Raw genomic sequence first — 22,848 nt, 5'->3', positions numbered from 1 at the left:
GAGACTTTAACCGAAGGTCACACTCATGTTAGTCAAACATTCTATTACTGAAATACCACCAGCACCACCAAAACCCTTTAACAGACTAAACATGTCTAATTCATTCAAACTGTTGGTGATTCCTGATGAAAGTAAATTCTTTGTTCTTTGTGGGATTTCTTCACTCTTGAGTGCTCACTTTGTTTCTGACTACAACTGCCTTCCCTAACAAAAGAATCAATTCTGAATGGAAAGGTCTTTAGAAAAAAACCATCAGCAACTTGAGACACTTTTCTAGGTGACAGTTGCAAATGGTGTTTCATATTTCAAAACCAGAGATTTAATATGGTGGTCATTGAAAGCACTGGCTCTCAGTCTCTCGCAATGCGTTGGCCACAGCAGATGGGTGCAGTCTTGTCTGTAATTAAATCTAGTAATTCTGGAGAGATTGGCTCTGTTGCTCTTGTAGAGGAGAGGTTTTCTTTCCAGCATCTACATCTTGGCTCACAACAATCTGAAACTCCAGCTCTAGGGGATCTGGATGTCCCTGGGAACTAGGCACAGATGTAGTACACAGACATACATTCAGGCAAAATATTTCTACACGCAGAATAAATAAATAAAATAATTTAAAAAAGTAGTACTCTCATGTAACAGAGTAGCCATGTGGTAGATCATCTCACAAGAGAGAGGAGGCTTACTTTCTCTTCCCGTTCATCCTTTGTCTAAAGGTGGCTTTTGTAAACCTGCCTTTTAATCCTCTATCTTTAAAAGTCAGTAGTCTTTCCTGAGGAACTGTGCAGAAGTTGGTGTGGAAAGCTCTTTCATTGGCTAGGAAGGAAAATATGTGGAACTGACAGCCTCTCTGTCTGTCTCTCTGTCTCTCTCTGTCTCTGCCTCTCTCTGTCTCTCTCTGTCTCTGCCTCTCTCTGTCTCTCTCTGTCTCTCTCTGTCTCTCTCTCTGTTCTCTCTGTCTCTGTCTCTGTCTCTCTCTGTCTCTCTCTCTGTCTCTCTCTGTCTCTGTCTTTGTCTCTCTCTCTCTCTCTCTGTGTATGTGTGTGCGCGTGCGCGTGTGTCATATTCTCTCTTTCAAACCAAGAAATAGCTTAGTGCCACTCTGGAAAAGAAGAAAGCTTGGCTATATATTTTAGCGGTAGAATACTGCTTGCCCAGCATGAGTATGGCCCAGGGTTCAAGTGATAGCACCACACAACTGTGTGCACACTTGTGGGCATGTGTATATACATACATGGACGCACACACAAGCTTTAGATGAGTTGTTTTCATCTTGTGTGTGTGTGTAGGGATTTTGGGGTGAGTGGGCAGGGGAAGATACCTGTCTCTTTTGTGGACTTACAGGTAGAAGCAGTCAGGAAGATTACTGCTGCAAGGAATCTTAATTCATATGAATGAAATGGGGACTAAATGTGTGCATGCACATGCATTTGTCAGTGAGCCTTTTTATCTTACTTAGGTTTGATAGCAAAAGGCAACAGGTCCAATAACAATAAGACTGCAGTGAGGCAGGACCTGAAAAGAGTTGAAGTGATGCAGCCACCATCTAGTAGTCTCTCCCAGATTTACTAAAATTCCTTTAAGAAAATATCTCCATAGGTATCTGCTAAGCATCTGCTCTAAGGAGAGTGGGTGAAAAATACAGATTGTGTGACTAAACTGAGACTGTGCCCCCCATTTTAGTTCTGGTTTAACTGTTTTTTTTCCTATTTTATTTAATGAGGGGCAATGCTAAGACCACAATGTAAGCATCTTGGGATTAAAACCATTCTCCTTTATTTTAAGAAGAAATAATATTTTTAGTCAACAAGTCTCTGGACAAAATTGCTTTATGAATGGAGGATCACAGTTATAGAATTTGGTGGTGTTGGGGAATTAGGGCCACTGAGGTGGTTGAAATGAAAGACATCTTCTCCACAAGCTCAGGCATTTGGTTCCCAGCTTTTGGTGCTGTTTAGGGAGCTGGGGCAGCCTTGCTGGAGGGTGTGCTTTGAGATTTCCTTGCCTCACTCTACTTCCTGTTTTCTGGCTCTGTGTCTGTGGTTCAAGATATGATCTCTCAGCTTCGAACTCCTGCTGCCATGCCTCCCCACTGTGATAGAACCTTGTCCCTTTGGAATCACAAGCCAAAGTATGTTCCCCCTTCCTTAAGTTACCTTTTGTCATGGTGCTTTGTCACAGCAACAGAAAGATAACTAATGCAAATCACCTTGCACATATAAGTTCAGGATATAAGGAATGAGAATAAAAAAACAAAATTAGAATTAGCTACGCTGATGTCAAATAGAATGAAAACATTACTCAAGGAGATTGTTTAAAGAAAGGTCACTGGAGAGGGTTAGTTTGACCAAGAATAGTGAAGAACAATAAAGATCTGGAGAGCAAAGGAAATGAAGATGGGAGATAAGGGAAGGAGCTCTCGTAAGGTGCCCGTAGGGAGGGTTAGACATTATATAAATGTAGACACAGTGTATTTTATTGCCCACGTGTTTAGTGTCTATATGACTTTCCTGTATCCCCAAATAAATGTTTGATATCTGTCATCTAGTATATTATAAAATGGTAGAGTAGCAGACATTTCAAAGAATTCTTGATAGACATGTAGCTAGGATACATAGCCAGTTTCAGAAATTTCTCGTGGTGTTAAATGTGAAATTTAGATGCACTCATCTACCTGACCTCCTTAAATTGTAGCTAATTTGATGATTGCAGTGTCATCTAAGCTATCAGAAGTTCATACTTCATTAGAGAAAATATTTTAGTGTGAAGAATCACTGAAATCACTACTAACTTATAATTATGAACCCAAGGAGTTTTAAGCTAGACTAAACCACGATATGTACTATCTAACAGAAACACATGTTATGATGGAAAATTTCTTTTAATACCTGCCTTGTCCTGTAAAATAGTGACCAACTATATGTGGCCATTAGTCACTGGAAGTGTGGCAAAGGTGACAAAGGAACTGAAAACTTTTTTAATGTTTTTAACCAGTTAAGTAAAGTAGCTGCATGTGCTGATTGCTTTATTGGACCACCCAATTTTATGCAAGGTCTGGACTGGCTCCTTTCATCGAGCTTCCTCACAGATGGAACCACTTGGGCTTTGGTTAAATATATAGTTAAGGCCTGGGTTTTGCTCCTAATCTAACTCTTAGTTAGATAAAAACAATATGCACAGGTAAACTGTATATGGTGTTTCTGTGATGAACACACTTGGAGGACTATGTAGATTGACTCCATTATTTGGCATTTTGGAGGCTGCTTTCTGTGTGTTTCCTTTATCATAGTGGGTTTTCAAACTACACAATGATGGAGGGCTTCTTGGAACCCAGATTGCTGGGGCTCTCTCTCCATAGTGGTTCAAATCCAGGGAGATTGAGGTGGAGTGTGAGACTGTGTACCTAATAAATTCCTAGTGATGTGGAGAGACTGCCGGACTTGTAGAACTGTGGCAGTAGATCGTGTACTTATTCTAAGAAACTGGTGTTTGCCTTAATCCTTTCCACAGGAGTCCTTTTCTGTATCCCCATCAGTTAGTCTGTGCCTTGAGACCATCTGACTTACTGGTTTTCCTAGGGGCTGAGGGTGTACAGTGAGTCCCAGTGTGTGTGTGTGTGTGTGTGTGTGTGTGTGTGTGTGTGAGAGAGAGAGAGAGAACTCATTTATGGACATGCCTATTGTTTGTTCCAACTTGTTTGTTTGGAATTTTACTGTGCTATTTGTTTAATGCCAAATTCTTTTGACCATTGCCTGGTAGCTGCCACTGGACTTGTCTTTCACCATATGCTTACCGGTAAGGGTTTTTAATTTTGCTGAGTGATGCAATTTACCTAAATACTTCTCACAATGCCCACAGGTCTTTCTAATATCCTAGCCCTGTTCCTCAGCTGGCCTGTATTCTGCCTTTAGATGCATGATCAATATAGAGTACCTGCCAGGGGATTTGACCTGGTTTCGCATTTTCTCCTCCAACAATTCGAGTGAAGTCATTAAGTGATTCACTGTTTTCAGTGACGTTATCAAGAATGGCACCGTCAGTGATGTCATCCAGAATGAATTCAGCTTCAGTAGAATTTCCATATTCCATATTAGAAAAAACAGTCTCAGCACGGGTGATCTTTTTAGAATTGTATGAAACAGAAACTCTTCCACATGGAAATGGGACTACAAAAATAGAAAAAATAGAATATTCTGAAATTTCACAGTGGCGTATAGAAATGAATTACAATGAGAATGAGCCTCATTCATTACTGTCACTTTGGGTCTGTCGATATATATATATATATATATATATATATATATATATATATATATATATATATTCAAACTAAAAGGCTGACTGTAGTATTTTCATGTAAAGTTTTCAAAGCTTCCATGGGAAACATGAAATCCATCATCTTCAGAGAAATAAAATAGGTGTGCCGAAATCAAATTTATTAGACTATTTTTTTAAAAAAAATCTAATTACTTTCTCTCTAGTTTCTTAATTAAAGTCTTCAAAGTTCCCTTCCCCAGGATGGAGATGAAGAAGGGATGCTGTGGAACTTTCCTTTCAGGAGAAGATAAAGGGCTCCCACTACTTGCTATTAACAGGGTCTTTTGTAGACTATTTATGCACTAGAGATTCCAACATGGAGTATTTGAAGGGAGATCTTTGTGATTCAATTGCATATTTGTCTAAAATTTACCAAATAAGTTACTAATATGCTTTCCAAGTCCATATTTACTTGGATCTAACCACGTCTTCCCCCTATCCTGCTCCATTTGATTTATTTCCCAACAAATTATCTACTGATACACTGGGGACCACTAAAATGGAAATTTGTAGCCAAAGTCACCTCACACTTCATTTTCATGTTTTGCTCTCCTCTTAGATATCTTCCATGTACCAGACATTTCTATAGCAACCAGCCGTGGCTAAGTATCATGAAGGCAGCTTGTGGTTGAAAAATAGGAAATTAGTTCAAAATACTTATGCATAAATACACACGATCAACAATGGCTTGAAAAAAGGGACCATTGCCTTTCAAAAGGCAGAACAGCTTATTTTAGGGTTGGCCTAGTTACTCTGCTAAAGCTAAGGCTACATTTAAATAGAACTCTTAATAGTTGGAGGTGCTTTTCAATTTTTTTCCTCTCTTAGAACATAGAAGAGCTTATAAGGACTAAGCTTCTGTGCCAGCTGCCTTCATGAGAAATTAGCTTTTTAAATGTTAAGTATGCATGCCCCCCCCCCACATAAACACACATAGACAAACACATACACACTTCTAAGGCAAGGAACGGGTAAATCAGTGCATGTGAAGAAGCAGCAGAAGGTGAAGCATCAGAGACTCTTCATTTTGTTTGTAGCAGACATACTTTTGTATTCTGGCCCTTTCTTTAATTTCCTCTGCCCGGTACATTGCTGAGATAGGTATCAAACCTACAGTTACAGGAGAATGGTTCACAATTTAATGTACCAATTTAATAAAAGATCTGGTTTTGGAAATGTAAGAGAAACTATATCTGGCTTGCTTTAAAAGTGTGCGTGTATTTTATTTGTAAGTATGCTATATGGGTGAGGGCACATGTATGTGCTGGAATGAGTGCCCATGCTTGCATGTGCCAGGGGTTAACATCAAACATCTTCCCTTATTTCTCTGCTCTCCAAATTACTTCTTTGAGACTGGATCTCTCACTGAACCTGGAACTCACCATTTCTGGTTGGTCCTATCTTTCCTGTCCCCTTCAGTGCTGGGCTCACACTGCCTGGCTTTTATATACTGTGTATCTGAACTCAGGTCCTCAGGCTTGTATACTACATGCTTTATTTTCCTTCTGTTACTCTTACAAAGCTTGTCTCCCTCTCTGTGAATCAAAACTGTGGTTTCAGAGGTAAGCAATGAGTGTGGAGATGTTCTAAATACAGTAGTCAGGTGTCAACATGGTGGCATGCTCACACAGCTGTGAAGAATTGCCTTTCCCTTTACTGTAAAGACTACGCAGATCAGCCTAGGAAAGTGCAAACAGTGACTGGATCTAGTCTGATAGTAAGTATAGAAGTTTAGTTTTTTGACACAAGTCAAGTCAGGAAGTGATTTTCATAGACTGAAGTAGTTAGGCTCCAACAGTCATCCTTAACATTTAGCATCTTTTTTTTTTTTAACTAGAAACTTATCAGTCAGGCAAGTATTTATATGTCTTCTATGGTATGGTAATGTATTATTGATTTGATGTGCTGAATCTCAAATATTGCACATAGAGATCAAAGAAATCCATTTCTTTGTAATATAGAAATCAGAGGGGAAAAACATGGACTCAGAAAAGAATTCAGGCTGTACATAATTATTAAATTATGAGATGATGGTGGCATTTGGAACGTTAATTTGTTTATTTGAAGATACTAATCTTTTGTTTAATTACAAAAGGGAGTTGATGCCTGCAAGTACTGAAACAAGGTAATTTAGGGGCAGAAGATCTGAACCTGGGTTGTAACTGGAGTTATGCTGGATTAGTGAGCACTACATATTAGCTCACTAAACTTCTGAGACTCCAGTTTGAGGGGATCTGATACCATCTTTTTACTTCCACAAGCATTGCACATGCATAGCATAAAAAAATACATGCAGTCAAGACACTCAGAAAATGAAAATAAATAAATCCTTTTTAAAAAGCCTAAAATAGTATAGTTTATATGCTAAAGATTCAAATGCAAATTTTCTTTTAAGAACTTATTTAGATTTTGACCTGCTGGCTCACAGGACTTCTGGTCTTCTGCAAGTTGGTATCCCTCAGTGCAGGAACAAATTACCTTGTTATCAGGATTATTTTTACAAAACTGCTTGCACCTGCCATTTTTAATGTTACACGTTGCATCTAAAAGAAAGAAAAGAAAAGAAAAACATAATGGCTCATCTGACATACACTTCAAGAAAAGTACATGGAACTATTGGCTCATGAATGCATTAAACAGAAGTTGGAACAATCTGGGAGCCTAGAGCTAATAAAAGAAAAATGAGGTAAAATAAGATTCTCAGTAAGGCACGATGATGGTGTCAGCAATATTTTGATGTGTACAACTAAATATTTGGATAGTGTACTTTAACTAAACCATGAACTATGATTAGAAACATATTTTTTTATAATTTATTTTTTCTCAAATTGTAATTCATTCACACAGGGGTTATAAACACAGAAAGGCAGGATATGGGGAAGGGAATGACACTGGAGTGTGGGTGTTCAGGAGGAATACAGATATCTTTCAGAGCTGGGTATCGGCTGGGTGAAGGTTCGGGGACAATTCACTATGACTCTGCCTATGACTCGCTTGTCCTTATCTAAGTTGGTATTGTCTGCCCAGGCTACCTATTTACAAGGTCTATGACTTCTCAGGCTTGTAAATTTCCACAAAGGCTGGCTGTTTACATTAGCTTATAGCCATCTGAGAAACATATTTTTTAAAGTAAAACAAAAATCCAGGAAAATCAGTAAAACTTTTGTGTGAAGTTTTAAAAAGTAAGTACACCTGTTGAAATCCGTCACAGTCAACTGCCCAAGTCCTATAATGTTTCCTTCCAACCAGTCTACCCTTCCTCCTTTACAAAAGTTATTACCTGTGCTTCAATAAACAGCACATACCTTCTTCTGTTTTAGCAATTTATTTGTGGGATTCATCTATGCAGTTTTGTAAACCAATAGTTCATTTAGATTGCTGTGTAGTAGTCCATTGTATTGATACATTTGCATCCACCTATTCTACTATTTGTTAAAAATATGTATGTGTGTTTGTGTCTTTGTGTGTAGCTAAAGAAGCCAGAGTATGTGTAGAGTACTTGTACATCTTTCTTTTATTGCTAAGCATTCAATTCTTACACTGTTCCAAAATGTATTTTCTGTTTATTATGGTATAAATATAATTGATATTTTTACTACCTTCATATACAAAATCTTTTCTGTATGTTTATTTATTTTAATTGCATAGTCTAATAAATGGGGGAGGGAAATAAACTATTATCAGGGGAAGGGAATAAAGGAACTGACATGAGATTTTGTTTTTGCTACCATTAGTCCACTAACTTTATGATAAAAAAGATGGCATCTGGCGTTGGGAGCCGACTCTGAGTAGAAAGCGGCTATCATCTTTGCAGCCATCTTGAGCCATATACCCTGACAAGAGACTTGTTTTCAACAGCCTACAACAGCTGAGCACGCTCTGATAATTATCTTGATATACCCATGATTTCCTTTCAATCAAGGCCAGGTAGTGGTGGCACACACCTTTAATCCCAGCACTTGAGAGATTCAAGGAGAGACTCGAGGCGAGACTCAAGGAGAGATTAAAGGTGAGACTTGAGGAGAGATATAAAAGGAGAGACTTGAGGAGAGAAAGCAGGAGACTCTGTCTCCAGAGCAGACTCTGTCCCGTCTTCAGATCAGACTCTGTCTCGTCTCCATTCTTCGCATCTCTGTCCCCACTCTCTCTCTTGCTAGACTCTGACCCACAGACCGGAGCAGCAGAATGGGCCGTTACAATCTGGTCTTTTGCAGTTTCCTTAGTTTTGAAGCTCTTTCTCCTTGTGAGTGGTGATAACATCTCTGGTTCATTTTTTTGTTCCTGGCTATTATATTGTTGCTACAAAGCAAAACTAAAGTGTTCAGCCAAATCAAATATTACCCGTAGAAAATGTTCCATCAGTATGAACTTGTGATAAGTTAACAGAGGTGAGTGGGGAGAACAGAATAGTTTTGACTAGAGCTGGTACAAAGAGAATGAATAAACTTGATGTGATTTTTTTTATTCTGCTTCTGTGTCCTTGGTTAAGCAACCAGACCTCTCAATCTTTTTCCTGCGTGCTATTGCCCTTTCTGGCCCAGCATGTTGCTGCTACTCTTGATCTTTGACTTGTTTGGTGCATGTGGTGGGATGGATGTATTGCTGTAACATCAGCATGCTTTTGCCTGCAGTCAAAAGGTTCGGGATTCTAGAAATAGAATTATAGCACAAGAAATTCCAGGGGACAGGTCAATAGAGCAGGACCTGAGAAACAGAACTGAACTCAATCAATTATCCAGCACTTAGATGCCACACGCTAGGTTGGGGACAGGTTTTCCTTAGTCCCAAGGCTGAACTTGGTACCTAGAATATTCATTGATGAACCTTTTAAAGCATGTGTTTTCTTTCTCTTCCTGATAGAGGGTTGCTCACCAGAGCCTTAACAAAAGTTTGTTTTGTTTAACAAGTTTTCCAGAAAACATTTTATCCATCTAACCTCAACATTTTTCCCAACCCCAAAATACATATTAAATGAGATAGTTGGGTCTGTAGTGTACTAAAAAACCAAAATAACAAACAAGCAAACAAACAACAAAAGACCCTCAGAGAACATTCTTTGTAATTTTTTTTCTTTCCACTTTGTTTTTCTGCATACTTCAGGAGGGAAGGATGACTAGATTCTTGCAGACCTTGATCTGCCCATTAGACATTTGGATTTCTTCTGTGGCAGAGGAAATTCAAAGATATTTATTCTAACCAAAGGAACCCAGTAGCTAGTTAATTCTTTGTTTCCTAACTAGAAAGCATGCCACAAATATTTGCTCCTTACTCCTGCAACTAAGAGCCTGTCTAATGGACAGGGGAAAAGGAAAGGAAAGGAAAGGAAAGGAAAGGAAAGGGTCGAAATAGTGGAAATCGTTTTTTTTTTTTTTTTTCTAAGACAAGGTAAGGCACGGGCCCACATTCCTCTACACTCTGGTGCCTTGTGAGTTTTCAGATTTGTGTTTAGTTCAGCTGGAGGCAAGAAGCTTAAATGGGAATTTGTCTATGCTTTTTTTTTTTTGTTGCTCTCCTCTAGTATCTGAGATAAAGGGTATTCTGATAGAATTCCCATTTTGTTTCTGAATCAGCTGAGTTGAAAAGATTTTTTTTTAAAACCCTTTCTCAAATTGGTTGGATCTGATCAATATGCCCTAGAGGCTAAGCGTGGTGGCAGCTGCAGTACAGCTAGAGCCCTGACCAAACAGAAATGTGGGAACCAAGGAGTATTGAGATGTCGCCAATTTCAGACTTTTCTCTGTGGACCATAACCTCCCCAATCACAGTGCATCCTATTATAGAACTCTAAGCCTGTGTTCACATTCCTTGATGGTGTTCTCTTCCTTCTTTTAAATTACCTTTTAAAACAAGATAGAGAGATGGAGAACTGGCTCATTGGTTAAGAGCATTTGCTACTTTTTCAGATGAACCAAGTTCAGTTCTCAAAGCCCACAAGGAGGCTCACAGCCAATTTTTACTCCAGTTCCAGGGGATCCCAGGCCATCTTCTGGCCTCTGTCGGCATTGCATGCACAGGGTACACAGATGGATAGGAAACATCTTTAAACATAAAATGAAACTGAATAAACATAAAATGAAACTAAATAAACATTGAACTAGGTAGAGATTTATGTTTTTTTAATTTTATAAATTAAAATGTATTTTATTATTATATTTTCACATGCATTTTTTTACTTGCATGTAAATTTGTGCACCATGCTTATGTTTGGTGCCTGCAGATGTCAAAAGAGAGCTTTAGATCCCCTGGCACTGTAGTTACAGAGAGTTGTGAGCCACCATGTAGCTTTTAAGAGTTGAACCCAGGTCCTCTGGAAGAGCAGCCAATGCTCTTAATTGCTGAGCCATTTCTCCAGCCCAACCTTTATGTTCACAATTAGCATCTACTACACTGTGACTTACACTTACAGCAAAGACTGAGATATTCATGCCCTTCACTTCAATGGTTTCACAGTAACTCTTGAAAGCACTCCTGTATGTATCTCGAATATGAGGACTGAATTTCCCTGATTTGGAATTTGAAATTATAATTTTTCAGACCAAATGGCATGTTAGAGATGTTAAACCAATTAACACACCCCCAGGAGTGGGAACTCAAGCAGCAGTTTATCGCCACACCAGAAATCCTAAACAAATGTAAGTCCAGCCTGAGTATGCTAGCTCACCCACTTACGTTCCTCCTCCTCCTCCTCCTGCTCCTCCTCCTCCTTCTTCTTCTTCTTTTTCTTCTTTAGATTTCTTTGTCCTTTCAATTTTTCTTTTTATTCTGAGATCTTTTAGATCTCAAAGGAAGATGATCAATGAACTTCCCCTGGGCACTGAACAATATTACAGGGACTTTCATCCTCTTTCTCAATAGGACCTGTGCAGCTGCTGCCTTTCATTTCATTTTATGCCTTGTTCATGTGTCAGAGTGATGGATATATTGCCTTAATAGTGTCCTGCTACTTCTCTACTCTTTATCCTTAGCCATGTAGCCTGTGGTGTGAGATTCTTTCCCTCAGATTGCACGTCTATCCTCCCAGAATTTCAGAGTGCAGCATCTTTTCTTGGCCCCATGTTTTTCTCTCAACTACAATGTCATCAAGACTGCATCCAGAGGCAGTAACCAAGGGGATAAAGGATTTTGGGGTTTACTGCTCAAATGACCAAAATCACAAAAAAGAAATATTCCAGGAAGGTAAACAAAAATCGTACATTTGCAAGATAATTTTTTCTTCTGTTACTCTTTGATATGATCAGTACAATGAATCAAGGAACAACCTCTGAGTTTTAAAACACATTTAACTTATAAAAGGCTTTGCTCATCTGGAAGGGTTCTTATGTCATAGGAGGTCTGTCTAACCCTATAGGCTATCCACTTCCTTTATCTAAATCCACAGCGACTCAGTCATGAGTTCAAATCTTTTTATGGGTGCAGTTTTCTCAGAGTTTTGAGTACAGTATAAGAAGTTCACTTCCTGGCTCAACTATTTCTTTGTTTGATATTTGAGCTGAAGTCTTCTTCATAAAATGGGGCTAATAATGGTCCTGAGGACAGATTAAGGATTAGTACAGAAAAGGAATGGAACATTACCTCTAAATCCTACCCCGAATTCATATCCTAGAAAGTGACTATAGAGAAAGTAAATGTTTATAAGCATAGTAAATGTGTTTTAAGAGAATTGTGGGGTATATAAATATTTAAATTTTTTATTTCATCTGGTTTAAAAAGGAAACTTTGAACCATGAATAAATAAAAGGTTACTTACCTAATTCACAGTTCCTTCCTTCAAATCCAACTCGGCACCAACATTCATAGGAATTAATATCATCCTTGCATATTCCACCATTTAAACAAGGATTTGATTCGCACTGATCTCCATCTTTAAGACAGGTTAAGAAACTGAATTATCAGATGAGCTGCTTAACATGCCCAGTCCTCCTCTGAACAGATTTATGAGGGTAGGATTCTGATTCTAGTATCAGAGAACTACTGAGCTGCAAGCTACCTGCATATCGGCGATGTACCTGGTTTTATCCAAGTTTCTAAAAGTCACTGCAGCAAAGGTTTTCAGGCTAATGCCATCCTTGGAAATTTCACAGAGGGAGGCATGCACAGTCTATATAACCCAAGGAAGGACGGGGAAATTTGTTTGTATGGAAATACTATATCAGCATACAATGAGAAAGAATGTCAGAGTCTCTTCATGTAATGGGAACAAGTTAACTATAATTAAATTGAACCACTTCAACAAATACTATATATATTTCATATGAGGACATCTTATTGCAGGTCTTGCACAACAAGCTGTGTTAGACAGTAAAGTGTTTCCACTCATGGACTGGTTGCCCAGGCACATGGCAAATATATCTACTTCCTTGCATTGCCTTTTAATGTTTCTCTGTCATATGAAGTAAAGGGCTGTGACAACAGTAAAGTTGCCAGAAACTTAAAGATGACCATTTTTTGCATACCAGTTAGGTTCCAAGTAGGCAACCATGCTCAGTGTATCATCAGAAGCTTAAAGGTACTATTGGGGGAACTTTAGAAATACATTTCCGGTTTGCATTCTGTGTTTTCCAAAGTTTCTACATTTACAGAGCCTTTGAAAATGCTGATACTAGAACAAACAAAAAACAAACAAATAAACAAAAATAAAAACAGGAAGAAGGAATAGGCAAGTGGAGAAGACTCAGGTACAGAAGGAAACCTTTAGGTCTGGTTTCTTGGTGTCCAGCTACTAAGAAAGCATCAAGGGATAGGATGAACCCAGCCAGAAGGAGAGGGTACGTATTTTGAGCTATAGAAAAACTCTATGTCTGTAAGACTCCTCATATGAGAAAGAAAACTACCAGATGAAATGGTATGAAGGAGAGAAACATGGGAAGAATCAAAGAGAAATTTCTAATTAGTCATACTTTATAGCCAAACCCCTTGACATTTATTGTGTAGATGACCACGTTCACTATTCTCTGATGGAAGCATGTGTCTATGGTCTGTTGACTATGGGACTAGTATCCTTTTTCAGAAATAAACTCTCTGGAAAATTGGATTGCTGTAAAAATTAGACCTTGCCCTCTCTGCCCCTTGATCCAATGTGCTTTTGCACAGATACTGCAATTTGTTCCAATTCTATGAAAACAAAATACATTATCTCTGGTTTATTATTATTGATGTTCAAGACCAGTCTAAAAACGAGCTACATTTGCGCTTTATATTATAGACCAATGAATCTGAATTATTTAGGGTGTTTTACTGAAAGGGTCTGGGCTTGCAGCCAGCCACACAGGGAACTCATTTGCTGAGACATATCTTCAAAATGAGTGTCATTTTCTTTTGAATTTAGTGTTCCTTTGCTGTGTGTACTGTAGGCCAGGAGAAAGCCATAGTTAGTAGGGGTCAAAGACAACAGGAGACAAGACCCTGCCATGTGAGATTCTCTTTTAAGATTACTAGGTTCTGAAGCTGGAGAGATGATTCAGTGGTTAAGAGCGCTTGCTGCTCTTATAGAGTACCTGGGTTCAGTTCCCAGTACCAACGTGGTTGTTTATTGCAGTCCATAACTACAGTTTCAGGGAATCTGATACCACTTTTCTTGTTTCCATAGTTACCAGTCACATATGTGGTATCCAGACACTTATTCAGATGACATGCTTATACACATAAAATGAAAATAAAGAAACCCTTATAAAGAAGGAGGAGGAGGAGAACAACAACAACCAACAACATTCAGATTTCAAGATCATAAGATGTTATAGTGAAAGAAAGCATTGGTTCAAAGAGAAGTTGGGTTCCTTTCTAGGTCTTGTGGTTTCCCAGCTGGGTGATCCAAGGCAAAGCTCTTACTCCCTCTAAGCCTGTTTCCTTCTCTGTGAAACAGAATTCATAATGGAACTACTGTGAGGGTTGAATGGGATAGGTATTTTATAAATTGCTTTTGTGAACTGTATTCATTGTTCAGACAGACATAGCAGTGGGGAGCCTGGGCCCAAGCAGTTTCTGATTAGTACAGGCTAATTCTGTGACAGGTAGGAATCTTAACTACATGTGAAAACAAGTATGGATGTTGTTGCTTTTTTGTTCTTACTTGTGTTGTTTAAGTTTTTGTACTGAAAAGAGTAATGACAGTAGTATGTCCTTGACGTCTCATGGGTATTTGTAATCAAGGTATAGTAAATATTGCACTTCGATGACCTGGAAAGCCATTGCCAAACTTCAAAGTACGCTTCGTGGGCAGGGGCTGGGGGCTGAGGCTGGGGCTGGGGGCTGGGGTTGGGGCTGGGGCTGGGGCTGGGGCTGGAGTGTGTGTAGGATGGGCAGTGTGAAGGGACCATGAGTCTAACTGTAGCACTGATTTCTTCTCTCTCTCTCTCTCTCTCTCTCTCTCTCTCTCTCTCTCTCTCTCTCTTTCTCTCCCAGTGTGTGTGTATTTACGTATGTATATATGTACATAAATATATGTGTATGTATAAGTCAATTCTCGGTGTGTTTTTTCACTTCTTACACTGTTTTTTTGAATGGGAGGAAAAGCCATTGCATTGTGTTTCTCTCAGAGAACTTGGAGAAAATTGATTAGGCTAAACCGGCTTGGAAGCAAGCCTCAGAGCATTTTCTGTCACCTCCTTCTCAGTGCAGGGAGTATAGGCAAGGACCACTCAGACCTAGCTTTTATTTTTGGCATTTATTTTATTTTTATTATTTTTTACTACCTTTTAATTAAAATATAATTCCAACACTTTCCCCCTTTCCCTTGTATCCTCCAAACCTTCTCAAACCCTTTCCTCAAACCCCTTCCATACTCCCCACATTCAAACTGATAATTCATTTTTCTTTGATTATTATTGTTACATAAACATACATGCAAAAATATTTAACTACAGCCTGCTGGGCCACTTTTTGTTCTTTGTGTCTATATGGTTTCGGGGTTAGTGAGGTCATGGCTCTTAGAAGAGATCCTACTACTGTCACTTTGCTAGACCAGCATAATCCCTAACTACCTTCTAAATTTTCTCCTCATATCCACAGCTAAGTGTAGCTACCATACCTCATCAAAATAAGCTTCTCTGTACAGCAAATGGAGACCATCCCAGAGAGCCACAACTGGACACAATGGAAAGATCAATGATCAGGGGGCCTACTTCTAGTAAATAGATTTGTATCACAGTTCTTGCATGTATGGCTTAGTGAGCATCACAGAAGAGGAAACAGAAAGATTATAAGAGTTGGAACACCAGGAAGTCTTTTTAGGAAGCTGTGAAACAGTCTTTCCTAGAAATGGCTGTACAAGCAAAATCTGAATGGTGACAGTGTCAATGGACATGTTAATGTAGAAAGGAAAAAAAAGTCTCACCCCTAGAAAAACAATTATAGGCAACTGCTAAGAGAGGGAGGAAGGGAGGAGGGAGGAATGGAAGGCGGGAGGGAAGGAGTGATAGAGGAGGGAGGGAGGGAGGGAGAGAGAGAGAGAGAGCGAGAGCGAGAGCGAGAGCGAGAGAGAGAGAGAGAGAGAGAGAGAGAGAGAGAGAGAGAATTACCTCTCTAAGTATCAGCCTGCCAATTGTTTCTCTAATACAAAGTGGTTAGTCCTGAAACTGTATATACCAAATACACACAAACAACAAAAACGCTGGCTTATGAGGATTAAAGTAAGGTTTTCCATCTATGTTGGCTGAACAGTTTTTGTTATTTGTTTGTGAACTTGACATAAGCCAGTGTCATCGTGGAAGAAAGAACCTCAATTGAGAAGATGCCTCCATCAATTGGCCTTTAAAACATTTTTCCTCATTAGTGATTGCAGTGTGAGGGCCAAGCCACTCTTAGGTTGTGTAAAGAAGATAGCCCAGCAAGCCAGTAAGGAGCATTCCTCCATGTTTGCTTTTATTGCTCCTACTTCCTGCCCTGAGTTCCTGCCCTGACTTCCATCAATGTGACCAGCAGCAAGAGAAAGCCAAATCATCTATTTCCGCTAGGAGTGGCTTTGGATTATGTGTTTACTAAAGCAATAGAAAGCACAGGAATTATCTCTTCCCTAACCCCTTGGTTTGCATTTAAAAACAAGTGTTAAGCTTCCAAGATTTAACTTGAGTATAAATAGTTTGCATGAAATTTGTGAGTCAACTCAGAAGTGGGCTTGGTAGCATTCACTTTTAAAAAATAAGGAAGGCCAAAGAGAACCTCTTTTACAACTTCAAATGGAAAGTGGAGAAACAAGAGGGAGTTATGAGATTTTCTAGTAGTTTCTCCGGAAATGGAATTCTAGAAAATCGAACAGACCTCAAGTAGATGGAGCTGAGCGAATAGAGTAAGTTCATTTGTTCTAGCCAAGCAGATACTCTGAAAGAAGTCAGCCTGTGAAACGCCCCTTAAAATCCAACTTCTGGATTTTCAAACATTTTGACATTTGTCTTTGTGGACAAACTTTAAAAATGTACAAAAATATGATATAAATAATAAAATTGGTTATTGTTCAAGTATTGGATTTCTTCCTTTGGGTCAGTTCACTGGGCCGAGATTTCCTGAGTGCCTCCATTGTAGATAGTGTTGTAGGTGTTAGGAGCCTATCAAGAAGTTGAAGCTACTGAGTCCTGCCAAAATGATGCTAGAGTTCTAGAAGGGTGGGAAAATGAACAAGACACTGTTGAAAAAGGGCTACAGGTTGAATATCCTCAATCTGGAAGCTCAAATTTCAAATCACTCCAAAATCAAAAACTGGGTACCAATGTGGTGCTGCAAGTGGAAAGTGCCATGCTGTGAAATTATTTCGTAAACAAAATTATTAAAATGATTGTATGACAGGATCTTCAGACAACATGTTTCAAAATATATCAAGATATTCATATAACACATATATGCACATAAAAAATCATACATTTAGTGTTGGGTCTCATGCCAAAGATATTTCATTACATATATGCAAATAATAGAGCAGGACACAAGTGTCTAAAATGACAGAGCTACTAGGGAGCAGGTTGGAATATTAACACCTCATCAAGGGAGGACTTATTGAACTGGTGGAATTTTGGACAAGTCCCTGGGCAAGGTAAGGAACTTAGCTTTGAAGAAGCTGGGAAGAGTCAGCTCACAGATATAGCCAGATAATGCCTCTAACATGGGAACACTGCTAGGGCGTGCAAGGAGCCCCTTTGTGGAATGAGGGCAGCAGTAGTAGAGGTGGTCAGAAAGGCAACAAGAAGAGATGCTAGGTCAAGACATGGAGGGCTTTGGAAACAATTACAATCATGAGGATTTAACATGGTCAACAATGCCAATCATCACCTCTGAGTGCATTAGTGACAACAAATGTTCATTTAGCTTGAAGATGCAATTGTTTTGCTTTCTACTTGCATTTGAAATTTTTTTTTAAAACTGAGACTGTACAACTTCTATTTATATATAGAAAAAAAAGTACAATTCTCAAGTGTTTCATATAACAGCTAGGAAATAAAATGAATTGCTTACCAACATACTGCTTCCAAAATTCATTCTGTAAGGAAAAAGGACAGCTTAATGAGAATGTTTAAAGTATTTTGATGTGGATTTCTTTCCTTTTATAATATCTGTGACATATGATACAAACTGATATTTTAAGATTTTAAATACAAGTTTCTTTCCTTTAATAATTGATCTAAAATACTTTTTAAATTGTTTTACGGTATGAGTGTCCTATCTGTGTGTATACATGCATCATGTGTATGTTCTACTCAAAGAGGTCAGAGGAGTGTCAGGAGCCGCGTTCGCCATTGCAAGATGGCCCCGGTTTCCTGTTTCCTGTTTCTTCTTGGGAGCTTTGCTTGATTGTGCGCCTGCGCAAGGCGCGAAAACCAGTATGCTAATTTGGCGATATCATAAGAGCCAATGAGTGTGTGGCACGTCTCCTAAGGCTCTATATAAGCCACAGGATTTTGGGGCTTGGGGTCCCTCGCCTCACTGCCATCTAAAAGAGCTGTAACAATAAACTGCTGTCAGAAGAATCCTGAGTGTGGCGTTCTCCTTATCGGCTAGGCTGTGTGCTGCAGAGGAGAGTGTTGGATTTCCTAGATGCTTGGATTTGAACCTGTGTCCTCTGGAATAGCAGCCAGAGCTCCTAAACATGGAGTCATCTCTCTAGTCTCACACTCCTTTTGAAAATTGAGGTTTTGCATCTTTTGCTGTGGAACATGTTATTCAGGTATGATGTGGATATACTCACAGTTTTTTCATTGTTTTCAAAAACTTCTCGTGCTTCTTCAAAACTACATCTTTCTTCTATACACTCTCTCTCAAGGTTTCCTCGAACAAATTCTTCCAGTTTCCCTGAATTATATCTCTTTGGACGGCTAAGAATTTTGGTAGCATTTTCACGATCAAGGAAAACTGAAATGTAAAAGTACAGCTCTTTAGTTTTAGGAAAAAAAAAACACTCAGAAAACTAAATATGTTTTTAAAGAAAAGGTTTGTTTTTGATTCAAGAAATTCCATAGTTAATTTCTCTTTGAGGCATAGAGCCAAAAACTCTGATCTTTTCACAGTACTGTATACACATAGAAATTTAGAAATTAAAATTCAATTTTATTTTTAATCCGTAGAGTGACAATAATAAAAGATCACATTTCAGTTGTGTTTGTATTTAACTTTGGATGAAAAAGAACGTTCTCAACTAAGCAGTTAAGTTCACACTTTGTCATCACTTGAAAATAGCTCAGTATAGGATCCTTCCAAGGTGAGCCATCATTCCCCTGGTTAGGCTGTCTCCCAGTGGCTTTGCAACAAATATCCTGAGAAGAACAGAAACCTGTTTGTGTTTGGTTTGATTTTCATTTTGTTTTTGTTTGGAGAGAGAGGGAGGGAGGCAGAGAGAGGAGAGAGAGTTGAGGTGGAGAGAATGAAGTTGGATAGGTAGAGAGATGAAAAGGACCTGGGAGAAGTTCGGGGAGGGGGAAAGAATATGATTAAAATATTTTGTGAAAATATATTAACAACAACAACATCCCAACTGTAGGCCAGCTGCAAATGTGACTCCAATGCTTATCATGGGATAACGAGGAACAATCTGGCATAATTGGCTTTATCTTCAGGTCCATGATGTCTTTAGTTGGCATATGAATGCCAGTGATGTAAGCATTTCACTGAAATTCATGATTTTTTTTTAAAGCTATGACTGCCTACTCTGTAGTACACTTTTGCTTTTTTGAGAATCGAAATCTTTAGATTTCAGTTTTCTGCCCTCTTCCTTTTCCTTCTTGTCTCTTCCTCTTTGTATGTATTTTTGTCACTCTGTCTCTCTCAGCGTATATACATGTATGTATGCCTTGAATCCCATGTAGCTAACTCTTACTGACTGCATGAACATGAACAACCCATACAATGTCTGAATATTAATCTTTTAAAATTTAAAATGAATGTAACAGTAGTGTAAGGGTATGTACCTCATCATCATGTTGATGGGATCTCTGAGATAAATTAGAGACTTGTGTCTCCTGGGTACTCACTTTCTTCCCATGTTGCTCATGCTAGCTCTCCCTCCTCATTCTTAGCTTTCTCCCTCCTCCAGCTCTTCTACACACTTTTAAAGTGTCTTTACTTTCTTACTGATCTCTGTGCAAGGAAATTACCATCATCATCATTGGTAGTAACCATGTAAAGAAACTTTTTGACTTCATGTATTTCCTGACTGCTTGTTACACAATAAAGGATCAGCCTGTATTTACAGTCAGAAGTCAGACTATAGACCCTGTACTGAGTTGATATCATTATCTTCAACCCCTAGACCCTCCATGTATGTCTCTCCAAACTTTTCATATGCATGTGGCTATTAAATCATATAAGCACTATTTTATAATTACCACTCAAATTGTCAGTCCTCTCTCTATTCCTACTGTCCACATTAAGTTGTTTTGTTTCCATTGGATGATTGCAAGAGACTTAAGGTTGGACTCCTAGCCTGGAGCCTCACCAGTTCCTTATAGTGTTTTCAGACTGAGTGGTACAACAGCGAGGACTGTGCTTCTTACACTTACACCTCCACATTGCTTTCTACTGTTCCCTTTCTTTAGCTTCAGACCCTTTTTGGATGATCTGTCCCACCTCATTTTCTTGCCTTGCTTCTTCTAATAGTCAATATTCAAACCAGATGAAGCATGCTTTAGGTAGAGAACAGAACCTGTTTATGTCTGTAACTACTATCTTGTCACGGGTACCATGTACTATAACAGTATGGACTAATACCTGAATGCATGAAAGACAATTTTGATTTGTATACATTGTAAACCCAAATTCATTTCACAGACTAATTTTGATTTCCAAATTCCTATTTGGCACAATAAGGCAGTAGTTATGGACATGTGGCCTCTCCATTCTAAAACCTAGGACAGTTTAACAGAAGAGAGTGTTACATGAATACTTAGTCCCCACCTCCACCCCCACCCCCACCCCCAGCCACGGACATTTCCTGGTTCCCTGACCAAAATGATTCTAAAATCTTTTTGCTTTTATCCTCAGTAGTGTCTGAGGATCATATATTTAACACCCTGTAAGGATTATCTCGGGTCATTATTGCCCCAGCTCTGAAATCGTGATTTTTTTCTATCATTTTACATCTGAGATTCTCTCACCAAGAAGATGTGCTTGGATCTTTCTAAGAGAGTGCTTGGATCATTTGTTCTCACATAGGTCAATCTGGTGCAATACGTTGAATGACCTACCTTTATGGTCCACATAATGAGTTTCCCAACATGTACTTTTCATCTCTACCTACTTTCCTAGTGCAGTTTAACCTTTACATTCTCAGGCCATCATTTCAGCTTCTCAGTCTGATTGCACAGTTGACATCATGTCTGGAGTAGGAACCAGGAGACCAGCCTGTTTTCTGGGGATGCTCAGGGTTGGTGCCCCTAATCCTGGTACTGTCAGTTGTTTGATTTTAGTAGGTTGACTAGTAAGTGTGATAAATGCAGCTGGGGTGAGCAGGCTGTTTGTCTAAATGCATAAGTTCTTCATGCATGGCTTTCCCTGGGGAGTAACCTCATTGTTGTTGCAAAAAAAAAAAAAAAGAAAAGAAAGAAAAAAAGAAACCAAACAAAAATCTGACGTGTTGTATTTTACATGAACTAAGCTCCTCCCTTTTCTAGACATTTGTATACTTACTTTTACCCCCTAGGGAGGCCTCTGAGAATTATGGTTCTCTAAACATGTATGACAGATGAGCTGATTTACTTCTATCTATGGAAAAGCTTTCATGGCAGATAGCAACTTAGTAACAAAAGCTTAATCTTCCAATTTTAGCTGAGAAATTAAATTATAAGTATATACTTTTAGACATTATAACTATGCCTTACCATCTAGTTCTAAAGCATTGGAAAACACATAGATTCAAGACTTTTTATGTAAATAAACCATTGTGGCTTTGGTGTTTTCCCTTTTGATTTCAAGGTGGAGAGTCTAAAATCATAAAATAACATGTTTTCCTGCTTATTCTGCAATTTCTTTGTTAAGACATTCCAACTTTCATTTTTTTAAACCAAGGACACAGAAATTTTAAGAGGAATTATATTGTCAAATCATCAGAATAACTGTATCTATTAAATAAAAATGCACCACAAACACTGTAAATCTAGTTCATTTTTTTCAATATTAAAACTGAAGTTACCACAGAGCCAGAGTTACCAGCTGACATGCTGCCTGCTACAATAGAAACTATTTCTGTCACATCATGGAATCTTGCTTTACTTGATAAAGGTAGATCTAAATATTTCTGTTTCTAAAAGAGAAGCATATTCAGTGTAGCCGTGAAAAGGAAACAAACCTGCACATTCAGTACTGAGTAGATATCCCAGAAGGAAGATGGTGATGAGACCCGGAGACTCTGCCATGATGGTGTTCAGGTTCTGCATGACCTTTGTTGAGAGATTGTGCAAGTGTCAGGGCTAATCAATTGTTCCAAAGTACAAGCTGAATGGGATTTACTTCTGGGAAATTGTTGTCCATCTCTGTCTGTGTGTCTTTGGGCTATTTCCAGTTGTTTCATGGGTCAAGAGAAGAGAATGGCCAGGGCTCGTCATTAAAGTCATTAAAGTACACACTGGTTTCATGGGCTGCTGCCACTGGGGCAGAGCTACATTTGTGCTGCCAGGAAACTTTGTCTGTGGGAAATCAGTTTATCTTCATCACGGAGCAATAATATAGAGTTTAAAGATAACAAGGGAATTTCTTTATTTGGTCCTTTATGTTGAAATATCTTAATATGTGTTTATAACTGAATTACTAAATTTAAAATATTCTTCATATACTCCATTGTAATCAGGAATTTATAATCCTTCTTATACCATGTGCCAATATAGTGACATATGTAGACCCTGTCTCTGAACACATCTGTATATGTACATGTGTATGTGTCTATACACATGGATATATTGAAGTATACATAACAGCGTATCATTAATAGTGTCAGGGATTGGTACTTGCCCATGGGATGAATCTCAAGTTAGGCCAGTCATTGGGTGCTGCTCCCACAAATCCATTAGAGACGACACCATCTCCTGGGACCTGGCTGGGACAACAAAGCTGCCCTCCTCCAGACATCTC

At 38.7% G+C, this 22,848-nt stretch overlaps 1 protein-coding gene across 1 annotated transcript in view; it reads right to left on the bottom strand.

Annotated features, from left to right (window-relative positions):
• F9 (coagulation factor IX) overlaps positions 1-22,166 on the bottom strand; it is a 29,449-nt gene extending 7,283 nt beyond the window's left edge. Inside the window, exons 1-6 of the mRNA XM_028754140.1 lie at positions 22,070-22,166; positions 18,479-18,642; positions 17,749-17,773; positions 12,059-12,172; positions 6,726-6,854; positions 3,928-4,160 (exon numbers count right to left, since the gene is read on the bottom strand). Of these exons, the coding sequence (XP_028609973.1) occupies positions 3,928-4,160; positions 6,726-6,854; positions 12,059-12,172; positions 17,749-17,773; positions 18,479-18,642; positions 22,070-22,157 (753 nt within the window). The 5' untranslated portion in view covers positions 22,158-22,166. The remainder of the gene's footprint in view (positions 1-3,927; positions 4,161-6,725; positions 6,855-12,058; positions 12,173-17,748; positions 17,774-18,478; positions 18,643-22,069) is intronic.
• Between the last annotated feature and the right edge of the window lie 682 nt (positions 22,167-22,848).

Source organism: Grammomys surdaster, unplaced genomic scaffold (assembly GCF_004785775.1).
Source record: "Grammomys surdaster isolate TR1022 unplaced genomic scaffold, NIH_TR_1.0 125982, whole genome shotgun sequence".
In the NCBI taxonomy this organism is placed as follows: Eukaryota; Metazoa; Chordata; class Mammalia; order Rodentia; family Muridae; genus Grammomys; species Grammomys surdaster.
This window is presented reverse-complemented; position numbering and strand designations above follow the sequence as displayed.